The 18,759-nt window shown below is 39.8% G+C and overlaps 1 protein-coding gene across 1 annotated transcript in view; it reads right to left on the bottom strand.

The window, feature by feature from the left end:
- LOC309508433 (uncharacterized protein) overlaps positions 1-18,256 on the bottom strand; it is a 33,812-nt gene extending 15,556 nt beyond the window's left edge. The window contains exons 1-4 of the mRNA XM_082183070.1: positions 17,939-18,256; positions 14,738-14,890; positions 12,422-12,570; positions 2,770-2,914 (exon numbers count right to left, since the gene is read on the bottom strand). Of these exons, the coding sequence (XP_082039196.1) occupies positions 2,770-2,914; positions 12,422-12,570; positions 14,738-14,890; positions 17,939-18,112 (621 nt within the window). The 5' untranslated portion in view covers positions 18,113-18,256. The remainder of the gene's footprint in view (positions 1-2,769; positions 2,915-12,421; positions 12,571-14,737; positions 14,891-17,938) is intronic.
- Between the last annotated feature and the right edge of the window lie 503 nt (positions 18,257-18,759).

Here is an 18,759-nt window from a genome sequence, read left to right as displayed (position 1 = left end):
TTGGAAGTGCAAATTGATTGCCATATGCAGTTTTAATAAAGTTGAATTAATTTCTGTCATTTTTACTCTTCTAGGTGTACACTTGCAGGTGTTTTGTTTCTAATTTACTGTTAGGCCCATTAAATAATAATAAGGATAAACAATATTTAAAAAGTATAGGCTATAATTATCTAACATCTAACTAATTAAAAATTAACCTCAAAACATAACATGCTAAATGGGGGATATCTAGCATAAAAAATGTATTGTCAGAATGTCTCTCAGTTGTTGAATTTCGCGCAGACGTTGCCACAACGTAAATGTGTTTGCTCAGCCCGATCTCATGAAAGTGTGAATACCACGAATTGTATTTGTAGTAGCCTACTTATGATACGCAGTTTTCGCGTGCATATGATACGCAATTTATGGCGTGTAATAGGCACGCACTCCGCAGTCCGCACCCCTAATCCTAACCAAGGGGTTTACAGTGCGTAGCATATGCACGCAAAAAACATTCTTGCCGTATAAATGGCACGAGAAATAAAATTAGTGGTATAGATAGGCACTTTCATGAGATTGTGTTTCATAATCTGCTACTGGGCCGGCCCTCTGTCAAATTTTAAAACCCAGTGTGGCCCTTGAGCCAAAAAGTTTGCCCACCCCTTGACTAGAGGAAATACCTGCATTCCCATTTTAAAAAGAAGCCAATTAAAGAGTTAATGCATCACACTGTGATGCAAGATATTTCTTGAGCTATAAAAGCCCCCAAACATGTCAACTCAATCTCTTCTTCATTCTCGGTTGATGAAATTGATTAGTTATGATTCTCTATGCAGTTTTCATCTGAAACAAGCTTCAAATTAAGCCTTGTACAGTGCATTTTTTTCCCTCTGGAATCTGCAATTTTCCATGCCTGGAAAGCATTTTTATGAACGTTTCTTTTTATGAACATTTCTTCTTTGGAACGTGCTGATTTACAAGCGGCTTGTTCTCCAAAAGGCATACCCAGGATGGCCAAGTGGATTGAGATGACTTCCACATTTCTGCCGGACTGCAAATATCAACTTTGTGAACACACTCATTCTGTATCCCTTTCATTTTGACCTCACTGGGACTGCTCTTAGGTGAGTACTGAAGCTCAATGTGGATACAGTTAGAAGGTCTACATGCCTTAGTGTGATGGATAACATGGGTGGACATAATCAGTGCCCTTCCTGCCTCAGTATTGAACACCTCATGGAGATGCTGGATATGTTTGCATGAGCTGTGCAATTCTGCACTGCTATCAAGTAATTTACGTATTTATATAGAACTTTATACAATAGATTGCTTCAAAGCAAGCAGCTTTACAGCAGCTTTTAATTAAACATGAGAAAACAAATGTCAGTGTCTCTTTCAATTATAATTGCAACTTCAATTTCTACTATAAAGCAGCTCTCCAGTGTTCATTTTTTACTTGCGGACGTCTGACCTCGATTGACTAAACAGAAGAAATTAACCGGAAAAGATTTCCATGTCAAAGAAAGCGGAGCCTCAGCAATGTCAGTGATGGGTGTTTACCAGGTGGAGTGAACTTTTCCAGAGAGTTTGCTTTTGCAAGCTGTTTTGAAACTTGATTTTGTTCGAAAAGACATCACACCAGTTTGTTGTTTGATTTTGCTTGAAGTATATTGGGGCCTTTAGTGTGACCTCCCATTCAAATCAAGTCGGTTAGTGTAGCGACAGCTTTACTGAACTTGAGGTGCAGGCTATGCGTGTCATTGCATCAACTACTACCACTCTAGTGCAATCCAGGCACCAAGTTTGGTTATCTCAATCTCCCTTGCCTGAGGTCTTTCGGAACGACTTGAGATGGCAGCTGCTAGTGCAAGGTTGAATCTTTGGACCAGTGTTACAAGAGACCCTGGACCAATGCATTTCAGTGAGTCTCATTTCAAGACTCATTTCCACAATCTTGCCAGCGTTTGAGTTCTCCATTGTGGTCATTTCCCAATTTCATTCTTCTATCTCTTCTTCAGTAATTTCCTGTCTCTCTCCAAACATTGCAGAAATGGCAAAAATATATCTTGAAAATTATATTTGAGTGGACTACATGCAATGCTACATCATATTAACTCTATCCCTGCCAGCATTTTTGAAAACAGTTGCCTGCCAGCGCCAGCATTTTTGATCATTTTCACAAAAGTTTCACAGCCCCCAGAATATTTTGCTGTAAGAATATCTGGACATGCATTTTATCAAAAGAAAGAACAGGCCCTCTGCTTTAAAAAAAAGAACAAAAAAAAGAACACTTGACAACACTTGAATGTGGGAAAGTTTCACAAAAAAAAGCAACATTTCAAGCAAAAAGCTGAGGAAAATCATGTTTTTGTCAAAGACTACATCTGGATCGGATTCAGAACAATGATAAAAACATAGATGGAGTAGATTGAGTCATCAACACCTCCAAAGCTTCACAATCCTATATCTAGTCCTGGGTCAACATTTAATTCGGTAACATTTGGCAGTTTTGATTTATATGCTGTTTAACGTTGATGATCGAGATTCTGTACTCGTTCATAGTGATAGTGACTAAACGAAAAGTCTGAAAATTCTATTGGGTTGTCAAAATAGCCTTTCTCCTACTGTAACTCCAAACCCCCGTGGCCCAGTAAGATGTCATCAGCTGAAGCTCACATTCATGAATTAATATGTGATGAAATATTTCAGCAGAAGCTAATGGATCCCAGGAGTCACAGCAGAGAGTCACAGGTTAATGGGAAACATAAGAATCAGTGGTCATAACAGTACGTTCCTCACAGAACTGTTGGTGAGAAGTGAAGCTAGCAGAGTTCCGCTCCATGAACCCAAACCACAATAACATAAACTCAAGGAACATATCTGACTGGTCCCCAAACCTCCACTCAGCAAACCTTTCAATCCCTCCTGCCCCACGCTGAGAGAGAAACAAGCAGACAGAGAGGAGAGGTCATTATTAAACCTTTAAAAACACATTGAAGATGACTTAAAAAAATATTTAAATAGGAAAAAATACATACTAAAACCATTGAAGCAAAAGCCTAAAACATTTTCCAAAGTACTGTAGCTCAAACAGTAGAATAGCATTGAAAAGTTCTATTCACACAGAACATGTTTTTGTGTTTAAAAACGTGGGACACAGGGTGGTGGAATGGGGGGGGGGGGGGGGGGGGGGGTACGCAAAGTACCTTCTTCTAACTTCTTAGAATGGCATGTCATGCGCGAGATGCTGCAAAAATCACAAGACATGAGCGTAACGGTCAAACGCGTCCGTCTAGTACGTTTACCTAGAAAACCAATGAAAAAGTACAGCAATTGAATACAAAAATATGTCCTGTGTGAAAGGCCTCTATCAAGGTCATGGGTCTGATGCTCAGCATTATGGCAATTAAAGGTGTACTATGTAAGATTTTTGCAGTAAAATATCCCAAAACCACTAGGCCAGTGTTATACTTTTTGTTTAGTTGATTACTTACAATATCCCAAATGTTTCCAACTATTTGTAAATCGTAAGACAATTGTGATTTTAACCAAGGAACTGGGACGTGTGAGCAGGTGTGAGGGAGTCGCCAGTCAATGGCTTCATATCCGCTTGTACTGCCATAGTAACCATGGCGACAGACGTGGACAACTGGGTTACTCCTAGCGGCACGCTCATACTGTTGTTGTTTTGTTCAAACATTATGGACCATGGCAAGCAAACTTTGGGACAAAAGGAGAACTAAAACGAGGATCAATATCACCGTGGTGTTTTCCACGACTAACTTCGACTTGAGTGGCGTCTCTGTCAAGAGTGTTGCATGTACTTTATTATACAGGTGAGCAAATGTACATAAAACTAATCAATGTTATATAGTTCAACATGATGAAATGTTAAAATATGATCTGTATGTTATTCTAATGTTGATCTAGCTTACTGCTAGTCTCATCCAGCCATGTTATTCTGTGTGTTAGTTTACACACAGAATAACATTCAACACACTCAAATGCCGTTTAGTGTGATAGTGTACCGTTCAACAGCGCTGCGTTACCTCACAAGTTTATTTTGTCTAATAAACTGACCTGTGTGAGTAGTAATAAACTACTTGCGTGTAGTTCGGTAGAATTAATTGTCCTTATTCCTATATATCCACGGGACTTGCGTGTGGCGCTGATATCTGTCTCTCATTAGCAATCGCGCCCTGCTTCATACCACAGAACATCAATGTATCCACTCATCCTTAAACATGAGATCCATCAGCTTGACGACAAGATCCATAATTCCGCTTTATGCTTATGCGTCATCAACCTACGCCTTTGCTGTTGTAAGAGGTTAGCGACCCCTAGCGGTGAAAAAAAGTACATAATGTAGCTTTAATTAAAAAAAAAAGAGATTACGTCAAGATACTGCAAAACAATTTTACAATCATGGTTACAATCACAACCCATTGTTTAAAAAGCACTGTTGGTATTGGAAATTATATAATTTTCTATAGATATCTTGGCACACGCTTGCCATCTAGACAGTATAACACAGGGATGGGCAATACAGTCCTGGAGGGCCACTGTTCTGCAGAGCTTATTACATTCCTAATAAAACACACATGCCTGTCATTTTAGATTTTTCAGGTGTGTTTAATTAGGGATAGAGCTAAACTCTGCAGGACTGCAGTTGCTTATCCTTGTTGAAACACTTAATATACTCATTTCATGGCGATTTGTCAAAGGACAATCTCATGGAATTTGTAACTTTTACGTTTTGCCGAATTGGTGGCTAATAATTTGTATAAAATTGGACGATCTCATTCATATGTTTTCGTATGATCTTCTTGCGCCCCAGTGACAGGTATGTTTAGGGCTGGGATTAGGAGTGGAACTTCATGCTTACTTTTTCTAATAATCATACATTTTTGTACGATTTACATCATATGAAATTTCCACCTCATAACATAGTTAAGTTTTCCTGTGAGAACAGGTTGATAACACCAGGGATGGGCAACTTCGGTCCTGGAGGGCCACCGTCCAGCAGATTTCAGTTCCATCCCTAATCAAACACACCTGCCTGTAATTTTCAAGCAATCCTGAAGACATAGGGTGGTTCTCAAATGGAGGGCTGCATCCTAGTGAGGCTGCATCCTTCCTAGTCTAGTACTTCAGAGGCTTGTAGACTAGAGTATTACTCAACATTAAACAATAGAATGAGACGGTCTAGTATGTGCGCATGGCTATGTCATAAATGTTTCTGGCAGCTGCGGTCACGGCACGAAATTACTATTTCAATTATTATTTGAAAAATTATTTATATTAAAAACCTTTATATTAACTGACTTTCTAAGGCAGTACAAGTTATTACAACCAGCTGATTCATTTTCTGATAATTCTTTTTTTGTAAATTTGGAATGTGTACAAAGGATTGTAGGTGATTGGAGGATGCGATGGATATACTTGCATCCTTCAAAATAAGCCAAATGAAGGAATGCAGAATAAAGGAATGCCTTCAAAGGATCCTTTTTTTTTTTTATGATTAACAGTTTATTGGTTTTTCAAAACATTTAAACACACACACAAATCCGTCAGGAAAAAAAAATAAAATAAAAAATAAATAAATAAATAAATAAATAAATGAAAAGGTACACGTACAGCAAAATAGAATAAAGAAAGACATAACTCGACCATAGACAAAAACTATACTAAGAATACATATTAAGGAAACAAATTAAAAATACAAATTAAAAATATATAAAAAAACACAGATGACAGTGATGCACATAGCCCTTGATTTTACAACCTTGCCTATAAGTAGGTACAGTATTGTAACAAAAAGTGTCCATCAATCATGTTTTCTAATTAAATGCTATGTTTATGAGCCAGAACGCCATTAAACGCCCAAAGTGTACGAATGATACTTCCCCCATTTCAAGTTATACTCCTCCACTTTATCAAGCAACCTGTAGGACAGTTGTTCAAGGGCAGCCAGCTGACCCAGAGCAGCGTGCCACAAATCCAGTGCAGGTGCAGATGGGGCTTTCCATTCTTTGACCAGAAGTTTCCGGCCTAACATAAGGACAGTCTGGGTCCAGTTAGAGAGTGGAGGGGTCAAATCACTTAATGCAGAGGGGTCCCCCAAAATAAACAAACTAGGGGTGAACGGGATTTTCTGGTCAACAATTTGCTCTACGACTTGATGAAGGGAAGACCAAAAAGCCTGAATTTTTGGGCAACTCCAGAGCATGTGTACTAGGGTACCATTTTTATCCTGACACCTCCAGCAATCCGAGTTATGAACCAAACCAACCTTATGCAGCCTGGATGGTGTCCAATAGAATCTATTCAGTATTTTGAATTGGATAAGTCGCGTTCGCAGTTCCCTTGAATTTTTTTTCCCATTTCTAAGAATTCTGCCCCATTCTGCATCTGTGAATGACACCTTTAGGTCAGTTTCCCATGTCATTTTGAGGGACAAAATATTAGAGTCCGAGGCCGTAAGGATCATTGCGTAGTAAGCAGAGGCTTCATGGCCGCTCCCATAAATTGTTAGGACCTTCTCTAATATGTCACCGCTCGGTGGAACTAATGAACTAGAGCCGAAGACCTGCACCAGGAGGTGTCTTAACTGAAAATACTTCCATTGTTGATTACGTGGTAAGTCAAATTCCTGTCTAAGTGCCTCAAAAGATTTTAATGTCCCATCTTGGTACAAGTCTCCGAGCACCCTAATCCCTTTCTGCAACCAGAGCTTCCAAAGGAAAGGAGATTTATTTATACAGAGCTTGGGATTTTGCCAGATCCCGGCAGACTGGTGCAGATACGGATCAAATTTAAAGATCTTAGCTACTCTCTTCCAGACCCACTGAATGTGGGACAAAATGGGATGCGACTGATTCTGTTGGGCTAATTTAGCTGTGATGTATGCTATGGGTGTGAGAGGGGAGGACACCACGCTTTCGAGGTGAAACCACGGGGGGGCTCTCTCAGGGGGTAAAGACCACCGTGCCATATGCCTAATGGTGAACGCATAATGGTAAAAGAGCAAGTTAGGCACACCTAATCCTCCTCTGTCCACTGGCCTCTGCAGCTTTCGCAGGTTTAACCTGGGACGTTTGTTATTCCATAAAAATTTATTACAAAGTTGATCAAATTGTTTGAAATAGCGCAAAGGAATTTGAACTGGGAGAGCCTGTAGCAAGTAGTTGAATTTCGGAGCACAAATCATTTTAATGATGTTTACCTTGCCCCACATAGAGAGATACAATGGAGACCACCGCTCTATATCAGCCCGCAGTTTGTCCAGTAGGGGGTCAAAATTTGTTTTGATCAGATCCGTCAATTTGGGGGGGAATGTTAACCCGAGATATTTAATGCCTTTCTTAGGCCAGGCAAATGTTCCTGACTGGAAGAGGGATTTGGGACAATATGGTGTGAGAGGAAGAGCCTCAGATTTTGTCCAGTTGACTTTATAACCCGAAATGGATGAGAACTTGTCAATAATTTTAAGTAGTGATGCCAAAGAATGTTCAGGATCTGTGACAAACAAAAGGATATCATCTGCATACATCATCAATTTATGACATTTGTCACCGATTTGTATGCCTGGAAATGCAGGTTCTCTACGTATAGCAACCGCTAGCGGTTCAAGCGCAACTGCAAAAAGTAGAGGAGAGAGAGGGTCTCCCTGCCTCGTGCCTCTTTCCAGTTCAAATGGGAGGGAGATGATTCCGTTCGTAAGCACTGACGCTGAGGGGTGAGTGTATATGAGCCTAATCCAAGCTATGAACTTTTTGCCGAAGCCGAAACATTCCAGGGTGGAGAGCAAATATTGCCACTCCACCCTGTCAAACGCCTTTTCGGCGTCCAGCGAGATAGCAGCCATGGGAGAGGTGTTATCCTGAGTGGCCCACATAATATCAATAAGTCTTCTGATGTTGTCAGCCGAGGAACGCGAACGTATAAAGCCGACCTGGTCAGGATGGATCAAGGAGGTTATTACCTTGTCCAGGCGGTTAGCTAAAATTTTAGATAGTATTTTACTGTCACAGGAAGTCAAACTAATAGGTCTAAAATTTTTACAGTCTAAAGGGTCTTTTCCTTCCTTCAAGATAAGGGTGATAATGGCCTCAGATAATGAGGGAGGGAGTTTACCCTTCTCGAGAGCTTCATTATAGGTGTCTAGGAGTAATGGTGCAAGTTCCTCAGCATAAGCTTTATAAAATTCGGCCGTAAAGCCATCTAAGCCTGGTGCTTTCCTTGAAGGAAGGTGTTTAATAACGTCACTTATCTCCTCAATAGTAACAGGTGATTCAAGACGTTCAAGCTGGTCCTCTGACAACACCGGCAGATCGAGAGTTGACAGAAAAGACGTAATGTCTTCCCCGTCCCGCCTCGACTCCGAAGTGTAAAGTTTTATATAAAAGTCTCTAAAAGCTGAATTAATCTCCTTGGTATCAGTCAGGACCGACCCATTGTCCCTCCTAATAGCAGGAATAGTACTCATTGCTTCTTTTTGTTTAATATACCTGGCAAGTAGTCTACCAGCCTTGTCACCATCCTCAAAGTATTTCTGCCTTGCCCGAAATAGAGAGAATTCTGCCCTCTGGGTCATAATTGAATTAAACTCATACTTTAGTCTGGTCAACCTGGTGAGATTTTCAGATGACATACTTTTTTTAAAGTTTGATTCTGTAGTTATGATCTGCTTTTCAAGCTCCTGGAGCTTAGCATTGTTTTCCTTCTTCCTGAATGACGAGTATTGAATTATGTGGCCTCTCAAAAAGGCTTTCAAAGCCTCCCATGCTACCCCCGCTGACGGAGCCGTTGGGAGATTGGTCTCAATATAGAGGTTAATTTGTGATCTAAGTGATGCCTTAAAGGTCTCATCTAATAAAAGGCTAGAGTTTAATCTCCATCTAGTTGACCTAGCCGGCTTATTAAAAGACAGAATATGGAGAAATATTGGACTATGGTCTGAAATAATTATATTACCAATGTCGCTCGCTCCCATTGATGATACCAGCGAATGAGACACCAAAAAAAAATCTATTCTGGAAAACGACCTATGTGGTGAAGAGAAGAATGTAAAATCTCTCGATGATGGGTTTTGTAGCCGCCAAATGTCTACTAGACCCGATGCTTTGGACATATCTTTGAGCACTGCATGTGCCCTAGTAGTACGGACCGACGGAGAGCTACGGTCTAGTATAGGGTCCATTACCTCATTAAAATCACCCCCCATGATAATTGGATAGTCCCCCAAAGCATTCAGTTTCTTCTCGAGTAACCCAAAAAATGCTGGATCGTCTCTATTTGGAGCGTACACATTCGCTAGTATAATACTATTCCCCTGAATCTCACACAGCATCAACAGCATTCTCCCTGCCTCATCTGCACTCTCTTTTAAGCATTTAAATTGTAGTCGCTTGTTAACTAGAGTAGCCACTCCTCTGCTCTTACTACTGCCACAGGCAGCCGCCACAAAGCCCACCCAATCACCCCGAAGCTTTTGAGATTCTTGTGGTAGTAAATGGGTCTCCTGCATAAATACTACATCACATTTTTTAGATCTGATGAAAGTTAACACCTTCCTCTTCTTCACCATGTTATGGAGGCCTCTGACGTTCCAGCTCATAAGCTTTAAACCTTTTGTACTACTAGCTGAAATAATGTAAAATGAGTGTTATACAAGTATTGCTGTACCTTCCAGAATGACTCATTTATGAGTAACATCACTAAATAATAAGAGACAAAAAACTCGTTAAATTTAAACATACACATAACAAAAGCAACGAAAATGCATCTGAGAAGCCAGACGCTTACACTAATCTCAGTTTGGTCCGTGACTCACTAACTTGAAGCCGCTATGAACGTGCCCCACCCACCCCACCCCTGTTAACCTGTGACGATCACCCAACCTCCTACCTGCCCGACACGGGCGTAAAAGTGAACATTATAATAACAAAGATAAAGATATTTCAAACTTAGGCAATGAATTACACATTAACAGAAGTTTGCATAAAGAAAATAACCAATTGTGTGACTCAAGTCGCCATATGCGTAAACCAGAATAATGAGCGAACATTGTCAGGACAAGGCCTGGGTTGCCTCACCTATAAAATCTCACTTTACACCGAGAAATAAGCAGCGGTGTTGCCTTGGATCATATAGCGATTTTACTAACCTCCAGGCGAGTCCTCTCTTGATTGGAACGAGTGAACAAAAGAATAATAAAAAATATATATAAAAACAATATAATAAAATAAAAATAATAATAAAATAAAATATAAAAAAATATATATAATAAAAAATAAATAAATAAATAAAAATACTAAGAACTAATCAGCAGAATCCTTCGTATGTCCAGATAAAATTGTCCGTTTGTAGACAAAAATAAAAAAAATAAAAAATTTTTTTTTTTTTTTTTTTTTTTTTTTTTAGAACTAATCAACCGAAGCATCCTCTGAATACCCCAACAGAAACAGGATCCAACGACCCACCACACGACCATAGTCCACAAAGGATCAATAATATTCTTCGTATGTCCAGATAAAATTGTCCGTTTATCGTAAAAATAAAAACATAAAAAAAAAATAAAATAAAAAATAATAATAATAATAATAAAAAATAAATAATAATAATATAAAAAATATATATATAAAAAATGTATAAAAAACGCCCAAAAAGACTCGCCATTAGTCCATAGCCTGTAAACCTCCAGTAGTATTGTCCGCTTGTGCTTCAACAAAAACGAATAAAAGAAAAGTCTGTTTGACAGTCAGAACCAGAACATTTTGTGCGTTCAACTTTATACACTCCGGGGCCGATGGTAGACCAACAGAAAAAAAAAAAAAAAAAAAAAGAATACGCACGGGCCAGCCCCTCACAATTTAAGGCTGTAATACAGTGGCGCTGAATACCATTAATTCAAAACGCAGTAACGCCAAGTTATCAAAGGGAATGAATGTAAGCCAAGGCCCTTTTATGGTCATCAAATCGGCGGGGGCCCTGCGCTGATCTCACGGTGAGCACTGCCGGGTAGTCAAGAGAAAATTTTGTGCGTTTTTCATGGAGCATCTTCTTACACTCGTTGAACTTTATGCGCTTCTCATTAACCAACTTGGAATAGTCGGCGAAGACCATTATACGATGCTCCTTCCAAGTAACTTTACCCATCTTGCGTGCAGCCTCCGAGATGCGGTTTCGGTCCTGAAATCTGAGAAATCTGGCGATGATGGGTCTAGCTGGCGAGGAATGTTCCGGACCTGAGCTCTTGCGCAATCCTCCAATCCTGTGCGCTCTGTCGATTTCCAGACCCCCGGGGAAGGCGAGGTTCAGGATCTCTGGTAAAAATTTTATGAGGAATGACCTGGTATCTCCGTCCTCGCTACCCTCTGGAAACCCGATGAACCGTAAATTATTCCTTCGCTCCCGATTTTCAATATCGTCCAGTTTTTGGCGGAGGGCTTCCACCTCTGTAACTGTGGCTGAAGGGTTAGCCTGCTGTCTCTCATTAGCCTCCTCGAGAAAGCCCAGACGGCTCTCGACTTGAGAAATGCGGCTTGTAATTTCAGCTAGTTTGCTATCTGTTGCACTTGTCGTAACCCAGATAGCCTCCAGCTTCTTGTCGTGGGCGTCTGACTTTTCCAGGATTAATGCAGTGAGTTTAGCAAATTCTTTGGCTACATTACCGGGGATGGTGCTAGCGTCCGGTTCGTCAGCGCCGGGTTCGTCATGAGGCTGCGTTTTCTTCAGGTTAGCTAGGCTAGCATTAGCCACTTCGTTAGCCTTCGCTCCACCGGAGCCAGTTTTCGGGGGATTTGTGGTGCTTCTGGTATTGTTTGGCATTGTTGCATATACCGTCAACTTTTCACCCGATAACTCAAATAAAGTTGGACTCTTTGTCAAGTTTCGAAGTTAGTTTCATGCGGGGGTGGGCGCAGCTCTTACTCAAGCAGCCATTCTCGTCGACCACGTCACGTGACTCCGCCTTCAAAGGATCCTTAAAATTGAGATGGCCTCAAATAGGGCGCTATTTGAGGGGACGGCCATTTGTAGTGGTGTCCGAAACCATAGTGGACGTTATTGAGTGCACTCATTCAATCCCACATTACACTGCAATAACGAGTGTACAACCGATGCACTCTCAACGGCTGTTGGAATTCGGTCACTCATTTTCATTCACTCCTTCAAGTAAACAGTATTAGTGGACTAACGTAGGGAATAGTGAATGAGGGTTTAGGGGGCGATTTCGGATTCAGCCAAGCACTCATAAGTTAAGTTAAAGCACCCCAAAAAATTTTCAGGTTTGTTTATTAGGGATGGAGATAAACTCTGTAGGACAATGACCCTCCAGGATCTAAGTTGCCCATCTCTGATGTACACTGTGATTGACAAACTGGAAAGACAAAGTGCATTTGAGGACATTCACACAAAACACAATCAGATGTCCTCTCACTGTGTGTAGTCCAGGCAGAGTGTGGTGAGGTAGCTGATGCCTGAAGCCTTGCCCAATCTTTCCAGAGACCATTCAGTCAGTTTGCAATCAAGCAGCTCCAGTGATCTGAAGGGATAAACTGTCCTCCCCCTTTTCTCCAAAAGAAGACACTGTCAGAACAAACAGCTGGGTTGGTGAAATGCACAATTTTCCATGTGGTAAATTTACAATCATGGATTTTACAATTACTATTATGTCGCACACACACAGTCAACTGGACGTTACAACAATGCCCCAACAACCACCCATAACACTTTAGCATTGTGATAGTGAGTTTTGCACAGGCAGACAACACTCACTTTTTCTTCAGAATATACAAATTTGGTTAATTTAATCAGTGCTACTTTGTTTCATACTTCTTTTAATATACAACTGATTATTATACAACAGAAAGATCACATAATAGCACAATTTCCACCACAGTCCAAGAGATTAAAGGCTGGTTTGTGCACTCACAAACACTGCTAAGCAGTTGGGAAGATGTCACTCAAACTGGTTTACTACAATAAATAGCAAGTATTACAGAGATCAAAGCGGCAGTTCTTGACAAAGCGGCTGTGTGTAATCTCTTTCTAACTGTGAGAAAGAGTAATTCCATTGAGATATCATTCTTACCCTACATATAAAGCTCCCCTTGAACATCATTCCATAGGTTAGTGATGATCTACAGCAGAAATAAATCTCCCAGAATCTCATCAACATCTTAAAAATAAGGACCTCTTATAGAAGCACTTATTGTTATAACCGTCTGACCGGCACATATAATCTGTGTATGTGCCAAATTTATATGTCAGGGTTGTCCTAACAGCATTTAAGTGCAGAACTTCAATTGCATGCTTCTCCACCATATTGTTTTCCTTACATTCTTTGTCTGCAGGTCTGGAAAAATATGGCAGTGATTTTCGCAGCATCAAAGCTGTTCTGGAAGTAAATCTCACCCTTTAATAGAACAGATTTTTCCGATTTATATGAGTTAAAGTGTGAACATGCTGCTCCTGGAAGGGAATAAAAATGGGTGTGGACCACAGGATAATAAAGGTCTAAGTAGCCATAATATGAAAACATGAAAACATCTAAACTAAGTCTTCAAGTTCCAAGTTGGAACTAAAAATCTACAGGACAATGACGCAGCCTGATCTACATTATATGCTAGGCTATTTTCAGGCCCAAAACAAGGATGAAAAATTGTATGACAGACAGTGCATGTTGGCTTCAAACTAAGTGTGTGTTGATAGGACTACATGCTGCATCAGTTCTGAATGAAAAAAAAATTATAGTTTATGATGTGTTGTAATCTCTCAGGTTTCTTTCAAGTTCCTACAGAAGTTACAAGTCTTATATTGCTGGAAAAATAATCAAAAGTTTTGGCAGTAGCCGAGTAAATCCCCTGATTTTAATTAGGCTTTCATGGGTTTGACAGCCCGCCATTGCCTCAGAGGTATTGTGGTTCTTGTTGAAAACACAAGCCAGTAGTTGGCTGCCAATGGCCTCTAAAACTAGAAAAGCCCCACCATAATGATAATAAGGCCTGTTTTCTAAATCCAAAAGAGAACAGATGACAAACCAACAGTTAACAATGTCAGATGCTTCTGGTTTATGCAAAATTTCAATCAAACATGGCAATTTGGTGTGTGGAACACAAAAGGAGGCATTTTAAATAATATACTGGTTTCTCTTTGCCATGCAGTTGCAATGAAAGGGGACTGGAGCCTTCAAGCTTGAAAAGGAATGCCATAGCATCACAAAAGTATCATGAAAGTGATACGACTTATATTTAACTCTGTTTAATTTTTCATTGCGAATGTTTCATTTTTCACTTCGATAATGATGTGGAAATGCACGGACAAAAAGAATGTGATTAATGGAAAGGGAGAGAGAGTAAGCAGGTACATTTAACACGCAAAGCCAAAATGTTTTGCAACAAAATGCAGAGATGACAGAAAACATTCAGAGTTCTGGAACCTGAAATTATTGTGTAATTCAAAATTCTTTCCAGAGCTAAACTGATCTGGTGTTAAGATAAAATGTTAACAGTTATGACTCATTACCATTTACTGCTGAAATAAAAGACACATATCTTACTGTGAGTGATGTGACCAAACAAGCATTTTTTTTGTAAGCACAGAAAGGTTTGGTTTGAATTCCAGCAGGCTTGGCTTCCCTGGAGGACTCTTTCCCTCTCTTGTGTTGTGGAACAAGCATCCAACAAGACTAAATGATTTCCATAACTGCCAATCACAAAACTAGGATCTACAGTAAAGTGTGATCAGTGCTCACCAGCTCAACTATATCTTTTTGCTTGAGAGACAGACTCCAGATGTGGAATTCTTGTGCATGTGTGTAACGCTCATTTCGTATAGCCATTAACAGAGGCTGAAGGCTGGGTGGAATAGCGTCTAAGGGCCTGCAATCTGGAAAGGACAGCGTTATCTACAGGGAAGGGAGAGGAACAAACAGAAACAGTGAGTGAGAAGATGCATGCAGTAGACATTTTTAACAAAACATTAATATAAAGGTAGTCTGGGAACACATTTTGCAAGAGAGCGAAGCTCATATTTTTTTACCCTCACCATGTCCCTTTAGGGGCTCCGCATCCTTTATCTTTTTTTTTTCTTTTTTGCATTGTGACATACTAAGACACCTGAACTGAATTCCACCTGAATTATTGTAAAAAAATAAAAAATAAAAATCTAAAAAATATATATATATATTTTGACTGTAACGCACAAAAAGCAATGTAAAGTAAAACTGTCAGAGCCCGAGCACATGGCTCTGTCTTTGTTTGTGTTGGCCATGTGCTCCTCTTGTCCCGCCTCCTTGTTTCCCCTTGTTTGTCTAGTCCTTGCTCACCTGATCCTCATGTGCTCTAGTCCCTTTATATTGTGCCTCTTTCTCTCATGTCTTCGCTGGTTTGTTTTGTGGTGTATTCCTGTTTGCTTGCCTGAGCGTATTTAAACCTAGTTCTTGTCGTGAATTTGATCGTTTCTAGCTCTAGTGTATGTAAGGCGGGTGCCAGCAAGTCTGGGCTACCCCTCGAGAAAACAAAAGGCTCTCGTGAGAATTAACTCTCTCTTGCATATGTAACAGCAACATCCGAGACGCAGCACACAGTGCAGCTCACACCTCACTTTTACAGTCTCATCATCTCCCCCTGCTCCCTCTTTTCTCCTCCTCACTTAAAGCTCACTAAAAACCTATGCAATGTAAAGTGTGTACAAAAAAGTAACTATGCATGTTTGGTATCATTTAAAGTGTCTCGGTGTGCCAGGTAAAAATGGACTCATTCTCTCAGCCATAATGAAAAGCTAAAAGAAGTTATAAAATATGAGAAATGTGGTGTGCCCCTTAAAGGTGTTCCCTCCCATACTATGGATCCTCCACTACCTCCTGTATGTAAATAAGTATTCTTCTACAGGTATCAAGAATCCATTCAATTACAAATTCTGATCCCACAGATGTGAATCCCTCAATAGGGGACCAAAATCTAATTATAATGACAGACATTTGGTAAGCATATTGAATTATCTGAGTTTATAAGGAAAATTGGCAAAAGGATTGAGGAGTCTGTAGGGTTGACTTCCCACATGATCGCTGTGTGTAGTTTTCGTTGCCAGGTAAATATTTCTATAATTCCTCGATTTCCGAATTGTTGTTATTATATTTGATTGACCGATGATTTTATTCTATGAATTGGATTTTGAATTATTGTTCTATTACCTGGTCGATAAATTGTAAACATTTGATTTTATTCTGACTGACTCTGAAATTGTTTTCCCAAGTAGATTAAACGGATTTGTATGTTACCACAAGTTTTGCGTCACCAATTCAAGTGTACTTGGTTTGCAAAGACAAGAAGTGATTTTCCGTTTTAGAACAGCAAATGCTGCTTGACCAATCTAAATTTGGGTGTTCTCTAAGAGCGATGCTGGGTGACGTCACTTCTTGTTGACGTTCAAAGTATTGTCAAACAAAACGGAGGCTAGCTCGTCTCTCTCATAGATATCCATATAAGGCTAGATGTCTTAAGGCGGAGTCTCGAACGGCATCACCGGCGGCCATCTTGTCACAGGGAAGCTTTCTGGCGAGCTCTGTGGTATCTGAAGTAAGGTGAGTGATCAGCACGAACACAAATCCTCTTATCTCACTGAAATCTTGACGGATTTACAAACGGTTTGGTTTCTTACAAACGTTATTAACGTGGCTATAATTCTGAATGCTGGAACATGTTGAAATTGCAGATTTTCTTAATTATTCATATGTATGCAGTGTCATAACTACATCTCTGACGTTTATAACAAACCAAACCGTTTGAAAATCGGTAGAAAATTGAGCAAGTTATGGTTATTTAAAAGTACATGCACCATCAAAACACAATGTTACGAGTGAGCGAGCTCCCTGTGGCAAGATGGCCGCCATGTGCGGACGTCGACCTCCATTGGCCAGCAGCGCGGACGAGACATCTGGCCTTTATTATGAGATATCTAAGGTCCCTCTCTCCTTCTCATCCCGTCCCCTCCCCCTCCCCCTCCCTTCCATGCTTCCTTGCAGTATCACTGTTCCAATATTAAAGAATGCAAACAATTCTGTAACTTCAATACAAATAAGATGTATAACATAAAAGCATTTCTTTAATTGCAATCCTACTTTTATGGTGGTTATCATGTAAATGTGGATGCTTTTATGTAGGCCGGACCAAGAGACGTCTCAAACATATATCGGAGCATAAAAATGCCGTTAGAAAAGCTAATTTGGATTATCCAATGGCAAAACACTTGTGAACAATAGCAATCCAGAAGGCCTAATGTTTGACGGTTTAGAAATGATCAAAAAGAATATCGGGGATGGTTAAAAGAAAATTACTTTTACAGAGAGAAACATTCTATATATATGATTTACAGGCCACAGTGTACCCTGGGTTGAATGAAGAAATAGATTTCAGTCCTTTTTTGTGATCATACTTTCTGTATACAATTGTTTTTGGATTTAATTAGCAATGTGGCCACCTAGTGGACTCTCTTTGTATGTGTATTACTTTGGCATGCTTCATGTGGAAACTAACCATGTCACTCAGGTGTTTCTAATTAGCACACACAAAAGGGGAAATTGTTTGTTTGGAAAGCACACCCTGAAGAAGACTGTTTGCGCCGCTACGCGTGGGTTCCTTCTCCCTATGTTTTTTATTTTATTAATTTTTCTATTATGAAATAGCCAGTAAAATAAAGGATTTTAAAATAATTTTGAAGAAGAGTGCCTTGTATTTTCTCTTTTCCACATTTATTCGAATTCCCGACCCCAAAGAGCACCTTCAAACATCTGACTGAACTCCCTGAGCACCCTGAACACTTTTTTGTCTTCATTTTTGCAGTGTTTCGTCAGCAGAACAATAAAAAAACACATTAAATAACAGTACAAAGATGTAACGTTAGGCCTTAATCAAAGACTTTCAAAGTTTATTAACCGTTTCCCTTCGTAAAATACCTTTTTGAGATGTTGCTGTTTGTCGATGTGGTGAAGGATGTCCTGTTTGAGCACTGCACTGGGACAGCTGTCATTCTGCATGCAGAGATGCTCATATCTTCTCAGGAGCGCGCGGAGCTGCAGCACCACTGCATCATCGACGGCGCTCGACACTCTAGACTGCGCCTTTCGCATTATGATTAGGACATTTATTTATTCAAAGCATTTAATGTGTTAATGTCAAAGTTTTTCCAACGAGTTAAACGCATTCAAACATATTTATCGGCAGGTTCAACTTTGTTTTGGAACGTGTCAGCGTTCTACAGAGCGCTCTGTGTGTTGCCGTAGCAACAGCAAAGCCAAACAACACTAGATCCTCCCTCTTTTCTTACCCCTCACAATTCACCAATTTAGAACAATAGGTAGCCTAGGCCTGTATTTTATTTAGGAACAAGTCACTCTTTATAAGAGATTGGTGGGAAATAGCCTATGTATCTGGTCTGTTGTTCATTTTCTATATGAGGAAGGTAATTTTATGAATCACAGGACTTTCTGTGAAAAGTGTAATTTTCAATGTGATTATAAGCTTAATCATAAGGTTTTGAATTGTACTCCAAAGGCCTTTGCTCTCTTGGTTAGAAATGCAGTGTCCAATGTTACTGAAGCTCTTCATCTACCATCTTTAAAAATAAATGGACTGGATTTGAGTCGTTTTCCAAACAAATTAATACAAACTTTATTAACCCAAGATAAATTTCCAAATCAAGCTAGTCGAAATAATGTGACTAAAGATTTTCCCAAGAGCTATATTAATAGATTTAAAACTATGTATCTTTCCTTTC

This window comes from Leuciscus leuciscus, assembly GCF_965113295.1.
Source record: "Leuciscus leuciscus genome assembly, chromosome: 10".
Classification (NCBI taxonomy): domain Eukaryota; kingdom Metazoa; phylum Chordata; class Actinopteri; order Cypriniformes; family Leuciscidae; genus Leuciscus; species Leuciscus leuciscus.
This window is presented reverse-complemented; position numbering and strand designations above follow the sequence as displayed.